The following is a 23,805-nucleotide window of genomic DNA, read 5'->3' on the forward strand; positions in this document are numbered from 1 at the left end:
GTGCTTGTCCGAAAAAAAGTGTGATATTTTTTTCATTGTGTGTGTGTGTTGTAACTATAATTTATTCTGAAGCGATATTCTCACCAGTGTTCAATCAGCTTTGACATATTTAAATCTGCATTTTGTTTGTTTTTTATTGAATCATTTCAAATTTGTGATATTTTTACCTTTATAAAGGACATTTCCCCCTAATCTTATTAAATATAGGCTATGCTTCAGGTTTAACTTTATATTGTTAAATTTGATCAATACATTAAATTAATTAAGACACTATAAGGGCTGTTAACAATGAAATTAAATAATTTACACTGAAAAACTACAACTGCATTAAATAATGTTTTGAGATTTGTAGTTTTGAATAGACATAAGAAATGTTGGAAAGTGTTTAAACATGAAACTAAACCTCCAGTAGGTGGCAGCAGGTGGCCGTCTTAATGAGCGAGTCACTGAATCATTCATTCAAACGATTCATTCAAGCACTGAATCGTTCAGTAACACACTTGTTGCTGTGAGACGTGTTACGGTTCTGCTGTGTGTGAACGATTTTCGCTGCTGAAATAGAACAAAAGCACTCGATTGCATCTCAAATGTAAGTGACTTTAAGTGAATGTAAATGTAAGTGAATGTTAATTAATTGTTTCTGAAACTGTCATATGAAAGCAGTGTCACTTTCAGTCGTGATGGTGTTCAGGAAACAGCTCAAACGCTCTAGTGTTGTGATTTCTCCTCGAGAGGCTGTACGTGTGTCAACAGCGGGTCCTTGTTATCGTCAGTTCATTATATATTATCAATATCATCCACTATCGATTGACACTTACACTAAATTAATGCACAATCATTCTTGCATTTTGGTGATTCGCTAGTTATGTTTGTTTTAATCCGGCTCTTGTCCGTTGGGCAAGTAAAATTATTTTTCACTCGTCTCTTCAAAACACCCACTTGCCCCGGACAAGCGTTAATGTGGAGCCCTGCTTTCAGTGTCTGTGGTGTGGCCTATGCATTTATTCAACTTTATAAACTGTACAGTCTGAATTACAATGGATGGAGGATTTAAAGGGTTACTTCAGCTCAGAATGTCTTCATTTACTCGCTCTAAACCCTGACTGTCTGCTCCTCCATTGAGATGCGCAACTACCACTTTAACGCTTCATATAGCAATTCATAAAGCTAATTCATATGAACAGAGCGGTTTACTCTAATCTTCTGAAGACACTCGATCACTTTACATGATGAACAGATTTAATTTAGGCTTTTATTCCCATCAACACTGATCAGCTCAGATCCGACATGGTAAACTGAAGCTCAGGCGTGTAAGAGCCGGTGAGGTTCTCTTGTGTTTCGCAGCACGGTTGAGCGTTTGTTCGCTGATTAATGATGTATGTGAACAAAAGCCTAAATATAATCTGTCCATCATATAAAGCAATGGTCTCTTCAGAAAATAGAGCACCAGTTCCAGATTGATTTGGATTTTATAGTCGGTTTATGAACTTTTTGAAGGGGTCGTTGCATAGCCTGTCAATGGCGGACAGAAATGAGCAGTTTCATCAAAAAGATCTTCACGTGTGCTCTGAAGATGAATTGGAACGACAGAAGGATCAAAAGTCTCATTAAAAGACTGAAATATTTGAGGGAATGACCTTAAGATACAAGGCAATATTTGTATTGTATTTAGTAAAAATATGCTGTAAATATGATTCATGTCATGTGGTGCCACATTAATGTTTTCAAAACTTTTTTCATATATTCTTAGTCTACAGAAAATCATATGACTTTTTACAACACTTTTTGGTTACAACACGTGTAAAGTCATTAAATTATAAATTATTGCTTTAATACATTTATAAAAATGATTTAAAACGTAATAAATGTAAAGATATTGTTTTTGACCACCTTATTTGTCCCAGAAATGGTTTTTAAATTGAAATAAAGGATTTTATCCACATTTCAAAATGACACGTCATGCTGCAGATGAGCTTCAGCTCTGCATAAAGATTGTGGTCCAAACGGAAGGTTTTTATTCCGGTTCTGAGGGCTTAAATTACTCCGGCCGTGCTCTTTTGTCCTCATAAATCGGCAGCTGAGAAACAGTATAATAACGCCTCTATCTCTCAGGACGGTCCCGGCCTCGCCTCCAGTGAATTTACAGCCCTTTACACCACTAAATCACAAAATAAGAGCAATTCTGACTTTATATCACTCAATTTTGACTTTATTTAACACAATTGTGACTTTATATCACTGAAGTGTGACTTTATATCTCACAATTGTGAAAAAAATAGTCAGAATACTGAGATTGAAAACTCGCAGTTATTCTTTTTATTTTTTTATTCAGTGGTGGAAACGGCTTCCATAGTGTTCCGCGTCTCAGAAGCTGTACGATGACACGAAGAGCGTGACTTTGGTAACGTATCGCCCCAGCAGCCGCTTCCTTTCCATCTCGCTCATCTGTATGTGGAGCTCCAGCGCGGCGGGGCCCATGACGGGGCTGAGCAGCACCAGCTGCCCCGAGTGTGTGCCCGCGCGGCGGACGCTGAAGTGCTGAGCCCCCCGGCCCTCCAGCAGGCTGAAGCGCAGCGCGGAGCCCAGGCCGCGGGCCGCAGACAGCCGGAGCAGCACCGTGGGCACGCTCATGTTGGACACCACCGGCATGAAGTGGAAGTTCACTGAGACCGGGGCCCTCAGACAGGCTTCATCTCCTTGGACACACGGGTTACGGTCACAGCGCCTGCGGGACCACAAACCAGAGGGAGGCCCTTAACCTCAAATATGTCTGGGAACAACCTGATCTCATCGGCAAAACGTACCTGTGCCAACGTTTTTGCAAACCACAAAATGCGTACCAATACGTGCATATCGCTGCAGTTTCCAACTAGTGTTGCCCGATATACCGATACTAGAAGAGTGTTACGACACTCTGCTCTTACAAACGCTACGATATGGACTATTATTAGTACCGGTACTTTAAGGAGGACAGCGCTAATATGAGCTGTATTTCTTCATTTGCGTGGATGTGACAGCAGGTGTCAGGACGTGTGTGTGTGAGCTCTGCTTCAGCCGTTCACTAAACATTGGAAGTAGAAGAGTTAAATATATACACGCAGCGCATGATAAAGAAAGCACCAGAAATATGCGCGCATGAGAAAAAATACAGAGCTGGACGAAGTACACAACTTCAATACTTGAGTAAAAGTATTAGTTAAATACTACGTGACAACACTTTTTAGCATTTTTTTTTTTTATCATTGTCCATGATTTTTAAACGAATACATTTGAGTTTGCGTCACCCAAAAATGTAAATTAGCCTATGATTTACTCGAGTGTATATCATCCTAAGTGTATATGACGTTGTTCTTTCAGACGGACACAGAGTTATATTAAAGTCCTGGCTAATCCAAGCTTTGTGACGGTCTCTAAACCCACGGGCCATTGGGGACCTGTTGGGGGAGAGTCTCGCACGCTTTGGGATTCGCAGAAAGGGGGTTACGATCGCGCCGGAGTAGTGTTCACTTCGTCAGGCGAGATGAGACTAAATATGTTCGTCAACGAGATTTTGTTTCCATGAATAAGACGAGAGACGATGACGAGACTGGAAAAATGTCCAAAACGCTGACTAAGACTAAATTAACATGCATTATTGTGGACAAAAAAGGACGAGACTAAAATGTTTAGCATAAAATAAAATTTGCAAACAACAAAATACGTACAAATACGTGCATATCACTGCAGTTTACAACAGAAAGGCACACTAGAGGCAGTGAAACAGCAAGGTTTTTTTTTTTTTTTTTACCATAGTCCATGATTTGTAAACGAATACATTTAAAGGGATAGTTCACCCAAAAATGAACATTTGCTGTTTATCTGTGTGTTTGTTTCTTCAGGAGAACACAAATGAAGATTTTTAACTCCAGCCGTTGCTCGTATCGAGACCAGAGCTGGACAGTAACTCAGCTCATTTACTCGAGTCCTGTACTGAAGTTCACTGTTTGAGTATCTACTTTACTGGAGTATTATTATTATTCTGTAATCTTCTGACTTTAACTTCACTCCATCTGAAAGACAAATATCCTCCTTTTTACTCCTCTACATTTCTATCAAGGTCCTCGAAGTGGAAAGTCGTTTCTGTCGCAGCTCTGAAAGTCAGAGGATGATTTTTTTCTTCTTTTAAAGGTGTTTGGGTTTTTGCAGAAAGCCTTTCAGGACTCACTCTTGTAGAGTCTCGTGAAGTTCAATGATTTCACAGCATTTATTAAACACTGATTTATAGTTTAGAGCAAAATGGAAGAAGACGGATGTCCAAATGCTCATTTAGTGGAGTATTCACAGAAACAAAGTTGATTGTGTCTTCAGTGAAGGTGAACAGTGTGAGAATATCAGATGTGTATCAGTGTATTGGATCCGTGCGTTCGGCCTTAAAGTGACAGCAGCTTTATAAAGAGCTTTGTAACTTTTCTACAAGTATTTAAATGAGTTTAAGTTAGTCGTCTGCTAGTAACCGTCATGATGGCATAATGTGCATTTATACAGCAATAATAAAATAATGCGTTTACATAAAAAAGGAAATTTACTTTTGATATTTCTATTCTTTTACTTAAGTAAAAATCAGTTTTTACAACTTTCCCTTGTAACGGAGTTATATTTGACCAGCAGTTCTTTAACTTGGACTCAGTAATGAGGTTGTGTATTTGTCCGATGCTGGCGGTGTTGTGACTTACAGCGGTGAAGTCTTGCTGTACGTGGCGTTGTGGAAGCGAGGACAGTCCACATGCTCACAGCGATGACCTCCGTATGTGTTCACACACACCTGCTCTCTGCTGCAGTTATGGGTCGCCTTCACACACTCGTCAATGTCTACGGGAAGCACATGATAAAGACAACCATCAAAATCAGCGATTGGAAAGGTTCCCGTGTAAATATAGACTTCAGTTTTCCCATTTTTGAAGTTGGTTGGCTCGTATCTTGGACAATCTAGCTGAGCTGTCTACCACGGCAGCATTAAGGCACCAGATCAACGTTCTCCTATTTGGGAAGAAATCCACAACAGACTTGTATTCCCAGAATGCCGTGCAAGGAGCTCAGTGGCTGCGTTTAATCCTGCCTTCACGTGCTATCAGAATTAGCGTTAAATACGAGTTTCCTTGGTAAAAATTGCACATGAAACCCCCTCCATTTCAATATTTGAATGCGATACGTGGGAATTATCAAACTTCCGAGAGCACGTGAAGGCGGCATAAGTCGACTTTTTTTATGTCCTTCCCTCCGTCTCCGTTGGATGTACGTCATTGCTTGAATAAAAATGCAGATAAAATGAAAGACTGCATTTTTAATCAACTTTATTCCAAGTATAAAAACAATATTTTATTTTTTTTATAATTATTTTTTTTATTTTTTTTCAAAAGACGTGGATATACACAAGCAAAAAAAAGTTGTTTTCAAGATTGGGGAGACTATTATTTTACGGAAGCATATTGGTAGCAATATTCAATTTGATATGTAATATGTGGAATGCATTTCTGTATTTAAATGTACGTTTTCCATATGCAACATTTGGAGAAAAATTATTAAAATTCAATAATATAATTTTTTATTTGCCATTTCCTGCACCAAACATATATTTTAATATTTTAGAAGTTGCAAAATTATTAATAAAATGTATTACAGAAATGATACGATACACTATATTGCCAAAAGTTTTGTGACGCCTGCCTTTACCTGCTCATGAGCTTTAATGCCGTCCCATTGTTAATCTGTGGGGTTTAATCTGGAGTCGGCCCACCCTCTCTAACAGCTCCAGCTCTTCTGGGAAGGCTTTCCTCAAGGTTTAGGAGTGTGTTTATGGGGATTTTTGCCCATTCTTCTAGAAGCTCATTTGTGAGGTCAGGCACTGATGTTGGACGAGAAGGCCTGGCTCTCAGTCTCCGCTCTAATTCATCCCAAAGCTGTTCTATCGGGTTGAGCTCAGGACTCTGTGCAGGCCAGTCCAGTTCCTCCACACCAAACTCCTCATCCATGTCTTTATGGAGCGACGCTTTGTGCACTGGAGCGCAGTCATGCTGGGACAGGAAGGGGCCGTCCACAAACTGATCCCACAAAGTCAGGAGCATGAAATTGTTCAAAATGTCTTGGTAAACATTAAAAGTTCCTTTCACTGGAACTAAGAGGCCAAGCCCAAGAACCGAGGAATGACAGCATTCCTGAAGATAATGTGTTTGTCAGTGATAGAACCAGTACGTTATTAGCACCGTTAGATATTTATCGTCTCGCAGAGAAATCTAGTGAATTTGAATTAGCATTTTGCTCCGAATGTTGCATAAATGGTATGGAAAAGGTAATTTTAAATTCAGAAATGCATTGCCATTTTGCATATTCCATATCATATGGAAACTCAGCCCTGCCCAGAACATTTGAGCTCGGTCAGTTCGGTCTGGACTTGATTCATAGAGGAGTAATTATGGCTGAACAGTAACTGACCAATGAGATCATCAGGGCGGGCTTTAGCCGATGACGGACAGATGATCAACATAAACTGACCAATGAGATCATCAGGGCGGGCTTTAGCCGATGACGGACAGATGATCAACATAAACTGACCAATGAGATCATCAGGGCGGGCTTTAGCCGATGACGGACAGATGATCAACATAAACTGACCAATGAGATCATCAGGGCGGGCCTTAGCCGATGACGGACAGATGATCAACAGAAACTGACCAATGAGATCATCAGGGCGGGCTTTAGCCGATGACGGACAGATGATCAACAGAAACTGACCAATGAGATCATCAGGGCGGGCTTTAGCCGATGACGGACAGATGATCAACAGAAACTGACCAATGAGATCATCAGGGCGGGCTTTAGCCGATGACGGACAGATGATCAACATAAACTGACCAATGAGATCATCAGGGCGGGCTTTAGCCGATGACGGACAGATGATCAACAGAAACTGACCAATGAGATCATCAGGGCGGGCTTTAGACGATGACGGACAGATGATCAACAGAAACTGACCAATGAGATCATCAGGGCGGGCTTTAGCCGATGACGGATTTGTTTGGTCATTGCCACGTTGTGAGTGAGCGTTTGTTGAGCGTTTGCCCAGCTGCTTACAGCAGTCTACAGAAATCCTACTCTCTATTCCAATTGGTCTCTGGAATCGCCAGTCTGCTGTAAACAAAGCAGACTTTATTTCATCTATTGGGACTCATTCTCAGCTCAGCCTCATGGCCCTAACTGAGACCTGGATCAAACCAGAGGACACTGCCACTCCTGCAGCCCTCTCAAGCAATTTAACTTTTTCACACACTCCTCGGCCTATTGGGAGGGGTGGGGGTACTGGTTTGCTTATCTCTAATGATTGGAAATTTGGTCCCTTAGCATCTCTATTGGCCAGTTCATTTGAATCGCACTCAATCACTATTACTCACCCTGTTAAAATCCATGTTGTAGTGGTCTATCGTCCTCCAGGTCACCTCGGTAACTTTGTGGAGGAGTTGGATGTGTTACTTTCTAGCTTCCCTGAGGATGGCACTCCACTGATTCTGCTTGGTGACTTCAACATCCATCTTGATAAACACCTAGCCACAGACTTCAGCTATCTACTGACTTCATTTGACTTTAAAGCCCTATTCGGACTGGATTAGATTAACATGGGGACATAGGGGTAAAGTAATTTTACCTCAGGACGTCTGTAATATTAATGGCCAATTCGCACGGGATAAGACATCTCAGTAAAACTAGCAGAAGTGGGAGGAGTAACTCGCTTTACGCACCTCCTTGACGTCATGTGCGTATGACGTTACCGTTATCACAAAAAAGCACAACCGTTTGCTTAAAGTGTTTTAATAAACAGTTAGGTCCAGTCTAACGATTCTGATTGGATTATGTTGGTAATAGACACTTTCCAAGAGCTAAAATGTGTTGTGCCTCTAATAAGTGCTTTTGATCTTCTTTTTGCTTTAAATGATATGCGGAGAATACTGGACATTTTCCACAGATTTGTCCCACCACCTACAACGCAACCGAATGCTTCAAGCGCCTCCAAGGTCGCAAAATGCGCTTTTTTTTTAAAACTTTTAAACAGGAAATGACGGAATTTTACCTCACATTTTTACAGCAGGTCTATTCGAACGGGATTAGTATTACCTGAGGTCATTTTTCCAGACCTTTTTACAGAAGGTAAAAGTCCCGGTAATCTTTACTGACATTGTCCGTAATGATTACCGAGATGGCACATTCGGACGGGACTAAAATCACAGAGAACCTCTGGTAATAATTACTTTACCCCCACGTCCCCATGTTAAACTAATCCAGTCCGAATAGGGCTTAAGTTAGTATCTACTACGGCTACTCACAAATCAGGTAACCAATTAGACCTCGTCTACGCATGCAACTGCTCCACGGACAACACTTTAGTTACTCCATTACACACCTCAGACCACTTTCTCATCACTCTTAACCTCATACTGACCCTTGACACAACAGACACTCCTACACAGATTAGCTTTCGGCGTAATCTACGCTCACTCTCTCCCTCTCGCCTATCCACTATGGTTTCATCTTCACTCCCTCCACCTGCTCAGTTCTCAGCACTGGATGCTAACAGTGCTACTGACACTCTTTGCTCCACTCTAACATCCTCCTTAGACAGTTTTTCAACCAGTGCAGTCTGATGAAGAGAGGCGTAACAAGCGCTCTCTTCGGTTCATTAAAGACCACTCTCGCCGCTGCATTCTGGATCAGCTGCAAGGGTTTGATAGTGCATGCTGGAAGCCCAGCCAGAAGAGCATTACAATAATCCAGTCTGGAGAGAACAAGAGCTTGAACCAGGAGTTGTGCAGCCTGTTCTGATAGGAAGGGTCTGATCTTTCTAATGTTGTATAAAGCAAATCTGCAGGACCGGGCTGTTGCAGTAATGTGGTCAGTGAAGTTTAACTGGTCCAGACAATAATGGCGTTTGGGGGTAAAGTGTGTGTTATTTTGGTATGGTTGTCTGCTAAAATTGGCATTCCTGGGTCTATACATCACATAATTGAGGTCGCTTCAACCCGCGGATATGGAAAACAACCGGCGGGAAAACCGCAGACATGGCAACACAGTGCAGTGGAGCTCTGTTGACATTTCACAACTAACGTTATGCGTCACTCCGCTGCTCTGATTGGTTGTCGGTCTGTCCAATCGAGGTCTTTCCTGGTTCTGTTGAAACGCCCCATAATTACAGCCCAATGGAGCAGCAGACTCATATTCTGACTAGAGCTGAGTATGACCAGGCCAAGCTAGCTACCCATATTATTTTGCCATGATTTGCGCTTCCACAGTGTTCTCTGATTGGTGGAGCTCTCTCCAGGAGTATGGGTAATGTAGTTCACCACAGGAAATTTTGCATATACATGATTTTTTACGTAAGCTCTAAAACTAGTCTCTGTGAGGCTGACTAATGGGATTTTCTCCTGTGTGTGGCGGGCTTTCATGTGGCGTGTGGTACTGATGCTTATGTAGAGCGTTTCAGATCACTCGGTCACTAATGAGGAGCTTTGCATTTAGGATCAGGACTATGAAACAAACCCTCTTCTGATTATGCTTTGGTAAAGGTTTGGGAATGAACGGACCGTGGCAGCTCCTGCTATCGCGGCCCAGGCTGTAGCCGGCGGGACACTGGCAGTGGAAACTTCCAGCCGTATTCACACAGGTGTGCAAACACAGACGGCCAGGTGGAGTAAGGCGGAAGAGCTCGCATTCGTCAACGTCTGAAACACACACACACACAGAGAGAGAAAGAGAGAGAGAAAAAGCTTTCTGAGCTGTCACTCCAGTCCTAATACAACTGTGGCATTTGCATCTGAAAGCTGTTCAGAAATGAAAGTCATTAATCATACATCAAACCTAGCATGCTATATTAATTAATTCCTGTTCGGTCTCATTTCATACATGATCACACTGAATAATTTAGCATTTTAAAAATACATTTAATTGACCATTGGCTGACATGCTCTTTTATCACTGGCAATGAGAGCCATTAACAACACTGATGAATTAGACACGTATTATAGTAGCAAAAATAACAGCATAAAAATATATATGTATAGGAAAAAGACACATGAAACTTCTCTCCATTTATTCATTGACGACCCTTTATAAGACTGAACATGCAGATCCCCAGGACATTGAGTGTATTACAGTTTTGTCTATTGTCTTTTGTATTGTATAGTGTTTGTGTCCTTTTTTTTTTACTAATGTGTGTGTGTGATTATTTGTTTAAACGTGTTCGTGATGTAGTTAAATAAAACTTTTGTGCTCATTCACGTGTTGAATCTGTGGTCAGCTTGCAAAACAAAATCTTTATGATGCAAATTTGCTATCGTGTGTGTGTGTGTGTGTGTGTGTGTGTGTAAGTGTGTAAGAGTGCCTGTGTCTTTGATATGATTACAGATGATGATCTAGATGTGCTGTGATTGACATAAACCTGGTTAAAACCTGATGATTGCATTACTTTAAACGGATAGTTCACCCAAAAATTGAAACTCTGTCATCATTTACTCTCCCTCATGTGGTTCCAAACCTGTATGAGTTTCTTTGTTCTGCAGAACACAAAAGAAGATATTTTGAAGAATGTCAGTAACAAAGCAGAGAGAGCAACCATTCACTACCATAGTAGGGGGAAAAATACTATGGTAGTGAATGGTTGCTCTCTCTGCTTTTTTACAAACATTCTTCCAAATATCTTCTTTTGTGTTCTTTAATTCTATCAGAGTTAGTTCTGGTTGCAGATAAAGTACTAATTGTTGGTGATTGTAATGTCCATATAGACAATGAAACGGACGCATTGGGATTGGCATTTAGAGACCTTCTAACTCTATTAGAGTTAGACAGCACGTATGAGGACCCACTCATCGCCGTAATCATCCTTTAGACCTAATACTGTCACATGGAATAAATGTTGATACCGTTAAAATTCTGCAGCAGAGCGATGACATCTCAGGGCTGGATTTCCCAAAACCTTCTTAACACTACGTCATTCTTAAGTTATACCTTAAGGTATCCCTTAACGTTAATAAGCGTTTCCTGAAACGATCTTAGTTAAGAATACCGTCTGTAAGTCATACTTTCGTAAGGTTGGTCTGGAGCACCAGCTTTACGTTATCACTGCTGACAGTTCATTCCTATAGTGGCCACCACTGCAGAAAGCTTCTTTACATGTCAGTCTATACGAATATAATCCTGAAGTTGTAACATACACCCAGTGTTTAATTAAGCTAGTTAAATGTTTTTTAATGCAAGGATTAAAATTGTCATTACACTAATGGCTGTTAGCTTTTTAATTATATTATCCAAAGGTACATTAGCTGGCAAACCATTAGACAGGAAAGGCTTTCTAAAGGAGCTATTTAAAGGGAATGATTGTGGAGGAGTTTGGTCAAACTATGGCAGCGAATAGTTGAGCTAAATCAAAGACTGTGCCGTCCGCAGAGCCATTAGTGTATGTGCACTATTTCATACGTGAACACTTTAGTTCCCTGGCTACCATGTCAGAAGCTGCTATTTAAAATAAATTTCGCCTGCCACAACCGCAAATTCAGCAGCTTTTAGATCTTGTTGGTCCAATTTTGTCGAGACAAACTGAACGGAGCTACTCAGCCCTGAAATCAAGCAGCTCTCCACTTTCTTTCTTTGTTCTCCGCCATAGTAGCAGCTGATTATATGTTTTGCGGGTCGCGTTTTTATTGAGTAGGCCATCTAATAACAGAAATAAATTATTTAAACAATAATGTGATGCAGCTGCTGGGCAATCATTCCTGGTTGTGGAGTAAATCAAGACAACATGGAAAATATATTGTGATAATATAAATGACTTTTTCAAAGTGCCAGTTAGTGTAGCGGGATTGCTGGTTTGTGCTTTCATTTCAAAATTATATAACATTTAATTTGAATAAGTTAACTATTTCTGAAGTGCTTCTGTTATAAAGAACATATTTATTTCACACAACGCAGGGAAATAGCCCCTGGATAGAGTAAATAATCGATTCTTGAGCCATCGATATAAGCCAATTCACCACCACCGCCTCGGACAGCACCTGCTAACGCCACACTTAAGAAGGGTTACCTTAAGCAACCTCCTAAGCTATAATTCGGGGAACACGCCTAAAAATGGGATAGCTTCAGTTAAGTTATACCTTTAGAGTCTTCGTAGCACGCTAAGAGACAACGTTATCAGGAAATGCAGCCCAGATCATTACCTATTATCATGTATACTATATTTAGCTAAAGCTCCAAACGCATCCCCTCGCTTCAAATATGGCAGGACTATCACCACTGCCACTAAAGATTGCTTTGTACATAATCTTCCCAATCAGTTCCATCTCCTCAGCATCCCAGATGCACTCTAAAAAATCCTGGGTTAAAAACAACCAAAGTTGGGTTGAAAATGGACAAACCCAGAAATTGGGTTGTTTGAATGGGTCCATTTACTGGGTCCAAACAACCCAATTTCTGGGTTTTCTATTTTCAGCCCAACTTGGGTTGTTTTTAACCCAGCATTTTTCAGAGTGTAGCCTAGAGGAACTCGATGTTGCAACAGAAACTATTGACTCTCTCTTTTCCAGCACTTTAGACACAGTTGCTCCCCAGGCTTAAAGTAGATTAAAGAAAATAGTCCAACGGCGTGGTACAACCAGCACACTCGGGCCCTTAAAACAGCAGCCAGAAAAATGGAGCGCCGCTGGAAGAAAACAAAACTGGAGGTTTTTCGCAATTTATGGAAAGAGAGCATGACTGCATACAGAAAGGCCATAAAAACAGCTAGATCTGCTTATTTCTCGACTTTCTTAGAAGAAAACAACGTATTTATTCGATATTCGATACAGAAGCTTCTGTACTAATAAGATTGATAACATTAGGAATAAAATTAAAATTATAACCATGCAGCCGCCTACTACAGTATCACTTCAGACAGAGCATTGTAGTGTCACTGAGGAAAAATTCCCCTTATTCACTGCTATAGGAGGAGAAGAATTGGCTTGACCCTATACTGAATATAGGCTATTAGAAGAGATGCTTCCAAAGGTCATAGATCCTCTGCTTAATATCATTACTGTATCTTTGACATTAGGATATATACTGAAAACTTTCAAGTTGTCTATAATTAAACTACTTATTAAAAAACGCAACTTGATCCAAAAGAATTAGTCAATTACAGGCCAATCTCGAATCTACCGTTTCTATCAAAAATACTAGAAAAGGCAGTGTCTTCACAATTATGCTTCTTTTTTAGTAAGAAATGGTATATGTGAGGATTTCCAGTAGGGGTATAATGATACACTTGTGTCACAAATCGATATATGTATATCATGATGCTGAACTTATGAACTTTTTTTAAACTTTATTATTATTAAAATAATATTATTATTTGTGTATTATTATTAGGAACCAGAAATATTCCCCCATTGCATCATTATACATTTTATTCAACATTATATATAGTCATTGTTTAATGTAATTTAAGTTTAATGTCCCTGAAACTCAAATTTAACGTAAACTTTAATTTTTCCCCTCACGCATTACACAGGCATTACTCATTCTCTCCCAATGCGCACAGCTTCCGCCTCTCCCGCTATTAATGCACTATAGAAGAATAAACCATCTAACATGCTTTGAATAATTATACTACACCATACTATACTGAATGTGATCTGGTGATTTAAATGATGTTTGCGCTTTGACTTTGAGGAGTGTGTGAGCTTCTCAGCTTTAATCACAAAAAAGCTTGTCATCACGGCTGCTCTTATACTGTAAATGTGTGTGTGTGTATGTCGTCACCTGTGCACTGTGTCCTGTTGTGTGTGGAGATGCTGAACCCCGGCTCACAGCTGCAGTGAATGGAGCCCAGGAACTCGATGCAGTGAGATGGCCTCGAGAAAGAAAAAGAAGAGGAGGAGGAAGAGGAAGAAGAAGAGGAGGAGAGAGAGGGAGAGGAAGAGAAAGAAGAAGAGGGAGAGGGAGAGGGAGAGAAAGAAGAAGATGAGGAGGGGGAGAAAGAGGAAGAAGAAGAAGAGGAGGAGGAGGGAGAGGAAGAAAAGGGAGACACTGATACAGCAGAGGACGCATCATCGAGTACAGCGGCGTCCACACCTGACAGGACAGAACACAGCACATGCTTATACAGGGACCTTTGACCTTCCAGAAGGTCCATTCAGTGTGTGTCACACCGCTGTACACTCACCTAAAGGATTATTAGGAACACCTGTTCAATTTCTTATTAATGCAATTATCTGATCAACCAATCACATGGCAGTTGCTTCAGTGCATTTAGGGGTGTGGTCCTGGTCAAGACAATCTCCTGAACTCCAAACTGAATGTCAGAATGGGAAAGAAAGGGGATTTAAGCCGTTTTGAGCGTGGCATGGTTGTTGGTGCCAGACGGGCCGGTCTGAGTATTTCACAATCTGCTCAGTTACTGGGATTTTCACGCACAACCATTTCTAGGGTTTACAGAGAATGGTGTGAAAAGGGAAGAGCATTCAGTATGCAGCAGTCCTGTGGGAGAAAATGCCTTGTTGATGCTCGAGGTCAGAGGAGAATGGGCCGACTGATTCAAGCTGATAGAAGAGTAACTTTGACTGAAATAACCACTCGTTACAACCGAGGTGTGCAGCAAAGCATTTGTGAAGCCACAACACACACAACCTTGAGGCGGATGGGCTACAACAGCAGAAGACCCCACCGGGAACCACTCATCTCCACTACAAATAGGAAAAAGAGGCGACAATTTGCACAAACTCACCAAAATTGGACAGTTGAAGACTGAAGACTTGCCTGGTCTGATGAGTCTCGATTTCTGTTGAGACATTCAGATGGTAGAGTCAGAATTTGGCGTAAACAGAATGAGAACATGGATCCATCATGCCTTGTTACCACTGTGCAGGCTGGTGGTGGTGGTGTAATGGTGTGGGGGATGTTTTCTTGGCACACTTTAGGCCCCTTAGTGCCAATTGGGCATCGTTTAAATGCCACGGCCTACCTGAGCATTATTTCTGACCATGTCCATCCCTTTATGACCACCATGTCCCCATCCTCTGATGGCTACTTCCAGCAGGATAATGCACCATGTCACAAAGCTCGAATCATTTTAAATTGGTTTCTTGAACATGCCAATGAGTTGACTGTACTAAAATGGCTGCCACAGTCCCCAGATCTCAACCCAATAGAGCATCTTTGGGATGTGGTGGAACGGGAGCTTCGTGCCCTGGATGTGCATCCCACAAATCTCCATCAACTGCAAGATGCTCTCCTATCAATATGGGCCAACATTTCTAAAGAACGCTTTCAGCAGCTTGTTCAAGATTTGATGAATAATTAACACAGGCATTCCTTCATCTTTTGTTTCATGAATAAAGCATTATTGTTGTTAAACTAAATGCGCTCATTTATGCGAGAGGCTTTACATACATTAGTTTGGCATGTGTTTCACTAATTAGGCATAAACTGTTATACTGAATTAAATGCAAACATTTATGCAGAATATTTGATGAATTATTTAGAAATTGTTTCATTGTGTGTTTTTTAATGAATGTTGTTGATTGTTACACTGAATGCCGAAGTCTTTATGAAGGAATCTGATCTCTTGCTCGTGTTACAGACGAGATATTTATTCTATGACATTCTATATATAATTAATTCAATGTGACATATTTGCATCAGATCTGATCATCACTTTGAATTTATTTAGTAAACAATTTTGTTTTAATAAATGTGTTAATTTATTGAGTTCCTTACTTTAATCCTATTTTATTTATTGTTTAGATATTTACACATTTTTTGTAATTTTGTATATTTATTTATTTTCTTAATATTTATTTATTCAGTATATTGTTTTTATTTATTTTGATCAATTTATTTTAATCTAAAACAAACTAATTCAGTATTTATTTATTTACAATTTTATTTATTTTAATTACTCTTTTTATTTAATCAAATGTTTTAGCTGTCCTGTCTGATCTGTGTTCCTGGTTTTGAGTTTGCACTGTTCTCAGATCAGTTTCCTGTGTTTTTCGTGTGTCTTGTTAATTACCTCGTTTAGTGTGTGTGTGTGTGTGTGTGTGTGTGTGTGTGTGTGTGTGTGTGTGTGTGTGTGTGTGTGTGTGTGTGTGTGTGTGTGTGTGTGTGTATGTGTGTTTGTGTGTGTGTGTGTGAGAGAGAGAGAGAGAGACTCGTACTCTTGCAGGAAGGCTGCGCTCCGCTCCAGGTCTGCGACTCCAGGCAGACTCTGGTCTCCGGCCCCGTCAGCTGATAGCCTGGCCGGCACAGGAAGTGGACCTCATGACCCGCCCTAAACACACGACCCAGGACCAGGCCATTAGCCGGCGGTTCTGGAGGAGGACAGGCCGATACTGGAACGAGACTGTTCTGCACCAGGCCCAGTTTCCTGCGGAGGCTCCTCAAGCTCTGTGTGAAGGACGTCTCATGGGCCGAGAGCAGCTTCTGCACCTGCCGAAGAGCATTCAGCACGTCCTGTCCGCCCTCACACACCTGAGCAATCAAACACAGACAAACACCTTCTCACACCACAACAAATGAGTTGTGTCTCATTAACATCATTATTCGTAGAGGGTTTTATTACACTTTTTATATCATAAGAGAAATATATGATAAAGACATAACATTATTATGACTAATATTGTGTTGGTCCCTGCCAAAACAGCCCTGACCTGTCGAGGCATGGACTCCTCTAGACCCCTGAAGGTGTGCTGTGGGATCTGGCACCAAGATGTTAGCAGCAGATCATTTAATCCTGTAAATTGTGAGGTGGGGCCTCCATGGATCGGACTTGTTTGTTCAACTCATCCCACAGATGCTCGATTGGATTGAGATCTGGGGAATCTGGAGGCCGAGTCGACGCCTCAAACTGGTTGTTGTGCTCCTCAAACCATTCCTGAAGCATTTGTGCTTTGTGTCAGGAGCATTATCCTGCTGGAAGAGCCAGAAGTTCTGATGCTCACGTGCCACTGTTGGTGCTTTCGGCAGGGTCAGGGGTCAGAGGTCACCCTGACTGGTCAGCGGCTATGCCGCCCCATACGCATCAAACTGAGATGCTCTGTGTATTCTGACAGCTTTCTATCAGAACCAGCATTAACTTCTGGAGCAGTTTGAGCTCCAGTAGCTCGTCTGTTTGATCGGACCACACGGGCCAGCCTTCGCTCCCCACGTGCATCAATGAGCCTTGGCCGCCCATGACCCTGTGGCCGGTTCTCTACTGTTCCTTCCTTGGAGCACTTTTGATAGATACTGACCACTGCAGACCGGGAACAGCCCACAAGAGCTGCAGTTTTGGAGATGCTCTGACCCAGTCGTCTAGCCGTCACAATCTGGCCCTTGTCAAACTCGCTCAAATCCTTACGCTTGCCCATTTCTCCTGCTTCTAACACAGCAACTTTGAGGACAATATGTTCACTTGCTGCCTAATATATCATCACTCTGTGAAAGTGTTACTCACTTCACCTTATAACTCATAATGTTATGCCTGATCGGTGTATACACTCACATATAATATAAATATATATTTTCACTTGCATTTTTCAGAAGAAACCAGAGTCCATTCCACAATCTAGTTGAAGGCTACTTCAGAGTTTAATACCCTGTCATTTGGCTTGTCCACTGCGAATCTTGGAGTAGATCTAGTCTATGTTTTGGGGAAATTTAAGAGCCTGGTGTTAAAACCAAAAGCAAACACCACAGCGCTTTCACAGTGTGAAAAAATATTTCATATTTGCAGACTGAGGAGCTGGAAGATGTTTTGCGAGAGTGAAGCATGTTTTTGAAGAGAGTTAGCAGGAACTTTGTTATAATTACTAAACTCATTAATATCCTAATGTTCAATATAGTTGAGTATTCAGCAAGAACTAGAATAGAATATTAAATCAAAGTATTTTGATTAAATCGTATTTCAATATTCATAATAAAATGTAGGCTATAATATATACAAAAATGTTAAAAACATTATATAGGCCTAATATAATGAATACAATATTGAAGCCCAATAGAAATTCTCATGACAGTAAATACAAATGACATGTAAAAATCTTGTTTAAAAATCGTTCTGTGTTGATTTTTGGACTATATTCGCTTACCTGCCCCTGAGATGTGAAGAGATGGCTTGTAAAAATGACCATGACAAAAACTACCACCTTCATCCTTAAAACAGAAGTCGTCCAAACCCCGAGTGGAGTCCGAAAACTGGAGATGTTGTTATGCTCGCTTTCCGCAGCAGGAGTATCCGGAGTCCTGACTGAATATCGGAGCTGTTTTCAACCCGCCCTTCATCTCAGACCTCAAACGTCAAATATATTTTTAAAAGGTATTTGAAACTTTACTGTATTACACAACCTAATAAGCCTACCAAATGAAAAAAAGCAGTTTAATATGATATAGCTAATAGGGCCTGCTATATGATATCAACAGGATGCGTTTTTCCTAAAGGTCGAAGTGATTAACATCTGAACTATAACAATGCTTAAAATAAGGATTATCCAATTAAGGAAGAGTTTCAAGCACAAACGTAACATTTGAAGTAATAAAAAAAGTAATTAACAACTTGTGAAAATAAATACAATTATAAAATATTTGTTAAATAGTTGTATGCTTATATCAATGTTTTTTTAATGTGTTTTTGTTGTCATGTTATATTGTTTTGAACTGTTTACAATGGTTAGTCTACTAAGTTAACTGTTTTCATTGTTTTGTTTTTGCGAGTGCGGTGAATTGTATCCAGACCAAAAGTCTTAATAATCAAACAAATCGTAATAATTATTAATGTTAATAATAATATAGGGAGCCCGCAACAACAACAAAACACATTAAAAATGTATTGTCGTTGTTTTTTAATTATAATAAATTAGATTTTAGTGATATTTTGACCACTCAAATGTCCGCGGTTTCCATTTCAGAAATCTGGTCACTATATTAGATATGAATGGGTAATTACTCCAGAATTACCGTAAAAGTGACAGAAAGTAATGTGATGATGAGTAAACGATGTCAGGATTTTTATTTTTCCTTCATTTATTGAATAGTTTCAGTTATAGATTCGATTATTGCTATCAAAGCAGTTAAACTTAATATCTTTTCACATAAATCCCCCCGTTCATTATTCACCTGAACTCCGTCGCATTTCTCAGAAATAACGGCTGTCACAGACGAAGGCTTTTTAAATCCCCAAACCCGCGAAAGTTTTACTACATCATCAGCGTCTCGAATGGCCGGAGCGCGAAGCTAACGTTAGTTTTTCATCTGTCATCCCTCACTCACATTAGCGGCAGACTCGAGGGGCTGGGTTTAAACAGGAGAAGAAGAGGCAGTCGGCTGTGTCATGTTAAAACGGCAACCGACAGTTTTATATTAAGTTATCGTTTCATTGGTTTCCTTAATAAGGGCGCCTGGAGGAAATGTGGCAAACGCTAATGAAAGAACAGTTGAACGGTGAAACGGGTGTGTGTGTGTGTGTGTGTGTGTGTGATGGGTAGGTTTAGGGGCAGTGTGTGTGTGATGGGTAGGTTTAGGGGCAGTGTGTGTGTGTGATGGGTAGGTTTAGGGGCAGTGTGTGTGTGATGGGTAGGTTTAGGGCCAGTGTGTGTGTGATGGGTAGGTTTAGGGGCAGTGTGTGTGTGTGTGCTGGGTAGGTTTTGGGGCAGTGTGTGTGTGATGGGAAGGTTTTGGGGCAGTGTGTGTGTGATGGGTAGGTTTAGAGGCAGTGTGTGTGTGTGATGGGTAGGGGGATATAATGTACAGTGTGTGTGTGTGTGTGTGTGTGTGTGTCACTGAGCAGACAGTGATGTATGAGCTCTCAGCTGAATTTAGCTTCACAACTTAAATTTTTCTGGTCTGCATTTCTCCCATCCTCTCCTGCAGGAAATGGATCAGTCCGGCAGCCCCTATGAATGTGATGGTTGGACCCCAGTGTATAAGAGCTCGGTGTCTCTCTCTCTCTCTCTCTCTCTCTCTCTCTCTCTCTCTCACACACACACACACACACACAGATATAAAGAGAGTGTTTCGAGGGACTCCAGCGAGAGCAGATGAACAGGATGAGCAGAATATGAGCCAGTAATGAGCCTGTGAGGATCAGCCGCCGCAGCAGCCTCCAGTGTAAGTGTCCATTCTCTTCACTCCTGACTCTCCTGCTGACAAAAAACATGTACTATCCCTGTTTTTATTGTCCCTGTTGGTTAATAATACACGAATGTGTGTTTGAATATCTGCGCTGTACATGGAGAGAGGTAGCTTTGATTACTACATTCAAAAGCATGTCACATTTTAATTTTTTAAAAAATTACAAGATATATATTTCGTGTAAAGAATATGGTCTTTATTGCACTGAGAAATGATCACGAACATTAAAATTGTTTTAGCTGTAAATATTTATCATGATTTGCTACACTGACTTTAACTTTTACTTATTTAACATATTATTTTTGTGTTTGATTTTGGCATGAAATAAGACCTGGATATTTATTCATGAGATTCACCCAACTAAATCACTGTGATATTTTAGTATTTTTAAATGCTACCATGATATATATATTTGTCTCTATTATATCATTTTAATATTTTGAAAATGTAGCTGTGTTATTGAAAGTTTTATTCGTTTTTGGTTTGCAATATTTTTTTTATTTAGCTTTAATTAATGTTTAGTATTTTTTTAGTAGCCTCTAAGAAAGGTTTGTAAAAATATAATAATTTTTTTTACAGATTGATTTTTTTATTCATATTTTAAATCACACATTGGAAAAAAATGCTTGTGCCTCTTCCGCTTTTTTAATTTTTTTATGCACTTATAGTATTTCAACTAGTTTTATTTCATTTCTAAATGTATTTAATTATTTTATATCTTATTTTGAATACGTTTTTATTTTTCAAATTAATTTTTGTTTACATTTTTCATAAAAATGTATATTTTTGATATATATTTTAGCTTTATTTCAATAACAACACTGATAAATCTACTACTTCAGGTCAAAGCGTAATGTTGTATTTGGATCGGGATGACGTCTCACAATATAATAACTGCACAATTTCACTTTTTACACTGCATTAATATAGAGAGAGACTAATATTAGACTACGGAATGAATAAAAATAACTTGTTTTATATATAATTTATTTATAATGATTTAGCCACTGCTATTCTACTAATGTGTATTATTTCACATGTCAAGACAAATAAAAGTCTTATAAGCTGAAGCTCTGCAGGTGTTTTATTGTAGTCATTAGTTGTTAAATGGCCTCTATCACTAGGACAATGATGCGTTTGTGGTGAAAGTGCTCTGAACAGTGACAGAGATATTAATCTTGAGAAACACAGATGATTAACTCTAACCAAGCAACAGATGTTGGGTAAAACAACGTCATTTCTGTACATACTGACCATGAAACGTGTTACTTTAAATATATTTGACAATTTCCATTGACTATTTGGTCCATTGTAACACCCTGACAACATCTCCGCTTCCTCTTATATTCTCACACACACACACACACACACACACTCACACACACACACACACACACACACACACACACACACACACACTCTCACACACATGCAGTGTGTGACAGCAGGAGTGCTGTTGTATTATTCAGCTCATTGTTGCTCATCTTTCTTGTTTAGACGAGACAATGACAGGTGTTTTGCGCAGCTCCAAACAGAGACCTGGGATGAAGCGACCTCGAAACGAGCCTTACAGGTACACACACACACACACACACTTCTCATCTATCACAGGCGTATTGCACAACTCAAGACATATGAAACATCTGCTCATATTTCTGACACCGTGTCACTGTGATTTTCTCATCTTCATCCTTCTCTAGTCTCTCCATCTCCTTTCATTCCTCACCAACAGTTCCTCATTCCTCACCAACTCGGGACAGTTAGATTTGTGCATTGAGGCATTTTTAAATCCTTGTCTCACACAGACAAACGTCTGACTATCTCTGCGTTCCAATTCGCATACTATCATACTAAATAGTATGTGTAAACAGAATTAGTATGTCCCAAATCGTATTCTGCTGAAAAGAGTGCTCCAGAGATACTCGGATGGTTTACTATTTCCGGTCCGAATCTGAAGTGCGGATCGATGCGCACTCTTAACGGCTGATATTACCCACAACCCATTGCGAGTTGGACGAGGATTTGATTAGAACTACAAACGTGGATAAAAAGTGTTAAAAACTACAAACATGGCGGATGTGCGAGTTAGACAGTTAGCTAGAGCGGTTTAGATAAAGGTTTGAGTGATCAATTATCAGTATTTAACCTGACTAAAAGATATTTATTCAGTGTTGTCCACATTATATTTCACCTGAGCAGCATTGAGAAGTTTTGTAATGACACGTTTGGCCATTAATTATATTTAAACTGCAAACACACGAGGAGAGTCTCTGCATTAAAGACACACACACGGCAGATCGACGAGCGGCTCCATTTCTCTCCGATACGGCAGGAGATTAAACCGAATGTGGAGGATCTGAATTGTGTGATGATTGACAGAGCAGATAAACGGTGACGGGACGCTCGTAACTAAACGACAGAGTCCGTTAAAGATGGCTAAGTAGTCCCGAAGCTTGCATACTCTTCTGCTACAATCTCAAAAGTATGAACTTTTTCTTCACAAAAAGAGTACATACTTTTAGAGCGTAGTATAAGTAGGTGAATTGGGACGCAGCATATGAGTATTATTTCTGGTTCAGTCTGCAGATCGCTTGCCCTGCTTTTTCAGTGGCCTTGGTTCCTGAAGACTTTTCCCCATAGGCAGTTTAAAAAGTCTTCGTTGGATATCCATCAATCAGTCCAGCCAGCAACAGGATGATCTGAAGCACAAACATAAAAATAGGACCCAAAGGCTTGTGCACATTGGGCTGTCTAATTCAGATTAAAATGTTGAATATTCGTTGAATTTAAAGGGATTGTTCACTTTAAAATTAAAACTCTGTCATCCTTTACTCGCCCTCAAGTTGTTTCAAACCTGTATGAGTTTCTTTCTTCAGCTGAACACAAGAGAAGATATTTTGAAGAACGTCAGTAACCAATCAGTAAACTGGAGCCATTGACTTCCATAGGAGGAAAAAAAAATACTATGGAAGTCAATGGCTCCAGTTAACTGACATTCTTCAAAATATCTTCTCTTGTGTTCAGCTGAAGGAACAAACTCATACAGGTTTGAAACAACTTGAGGGCGAGTAAAGGATGACAGAGTTTTCATTTTAAAGTGAACTATCCCTTTAAAGCTGCTGTCCGTAAACAATTTTATGTTCAAGATTTACAAAAATTACATAATGAGAATGTACAACATTAATCCCTTTACCAAAACCATGTTTTTATCTTACTCTGAATAATTATGGGACACCTCAATAAGTGTTTATATTGGGACTATTTCAGGCCAGACTGGTAGGAACTGCGGTGGAGGAGCACAACGCCTGTGTGACTCGCCATAGGCATTAAACAGAGAGAAGTAGTTCCAGTTACAATGTTCTTCCGCAAGACTCATGCAGTTCTGTTTATTAACCGCTGGCGTGCAAAAAGTTACGGACTGCAGCTTTCAAATAAAAAATCCCTGTTTGAATGCAGAAATAGTGCGTGTGAATTTTGGGATGCGATGGCGAGGATGTCAGAGTTTGAATGTTTTTGACATCCCGTGCCCAAACCGCTCACACAGAAAGATATTCTGCACTGCTTTTCCATTGCTTTCTATGTAAACATGCGCTAGACCAGTGTTACTCATTGCGCAGCTCGCCAAGCTTTAATATGTGGCTCGCATTATAT

At 40.1% G+C, this 23,805-nt stretch overlaps 2 protein-coding genes across 5 annotated transcripts in view; one reads left to right on the forward strand and one right to left on the reverse strand.

Moving 5' to 3' along the window:
* Positions 1-136: 136 nt before the first annotated feature.
* Positions 137-19,463, reverse strand: si:dkey-234i14.3 (fibulin-7-like). Of its 3 annotated transcripts, none has more exons than XM_067436036.1 (7): positions 19,141-19,463; positions 18,117-18,274; positions 16,206-16,518; positions 13,810-14,121; positions 9,606-9,743; positions 4,713-4,848; positions 137-2,725 (listed from the first exon to the last, which is right to left on the reverse strand). In XM_067436036.1, exons 1-7 carry the CDS (start codon positions 19,154-19,156, stop codon positions 2,365-2,367), a joined length of 1,434 nt encoding a protein of 477 aa, XP_067292137.1. In that variant the 5' UTR covers positions 19,157-19,463; the 3' UTR covers positions 137-2,364. The 3 variants fall into 3 exon arrangements, with proteins under 3 accessions (XP_067292137.1, XP_067292138.1, XP_067292139.1); XM_067436037.1 differs by having other exon boundaries at positions 18,117-18,316; XM_067436038.1 differs by lacking the exon at positions 19,141-19,463 and having other exon boundaries at positions 18,117-18,384.
* A 497-nt stretch (positions 19,464-19,960) lies between these two features.
* si:dkey-234i14.2 (uncharacterized) overlaps positions 19,961-23,805 on the forward strand; it is a 39,994-nt gene continuing 36,149 nt past the window's right edge. Inside the window, exons 1-2 of one of the 2 annotated variants that reach the window (XM_067436040.1) lie at positions 19,961-20,130; positions 21,652-21,727. In XM_067436040.1, the coding sequence (XP_067292141.1) occupies positions 21,660-21,727 (68 nt within the window). In that variant the 5' untranslated portion in view covers positions 19,961-20,130; positions 21,652-21,659. The remainder of the gene's footprint in view (positions 20,131-21,651; positions 21,728-23,805) is intronic. The other variant, XM_067436039.1, reaches the window with a different exon arrangement.

Source organism: Pseudorasbora parva, chromosome 25 (genome assembly GCF_024679245.1).
Source record: "Pseudorasbora parva isolate DD20220531a chromosome 25, ASM2467924v1, whole genome shotgun sequence".
NCBI classification, from domain to species: domain Eukaryota; kingdom Metazoa; phylum Chordata; class Actinopteri; order Cypriniformes; family Gobionidae; genus Pseudorasbora; species Pseudorasbora parva.

Excerpts from the sequence above, each read along its gene's own strand:
- si:dkey-234i14.3 (XM_067436036.1), bottom strand. Across the intron at positions 16,519-18,116 it reads TCTTCACATCTCAGGGGCAG|GTGTGTGAGGGCGGACAGGA; the intron begins GTAAGCGAATAT and ends TTGATTGCTCAG. Across the intron at positions 14,122-16,205 it reads AGCGCAGCCTTCCTGCAAGA|GTGTGGACGCCGCTGTACTC; the intron begins GTACGAGTCTCT and ends CTGTCCTGTCAG.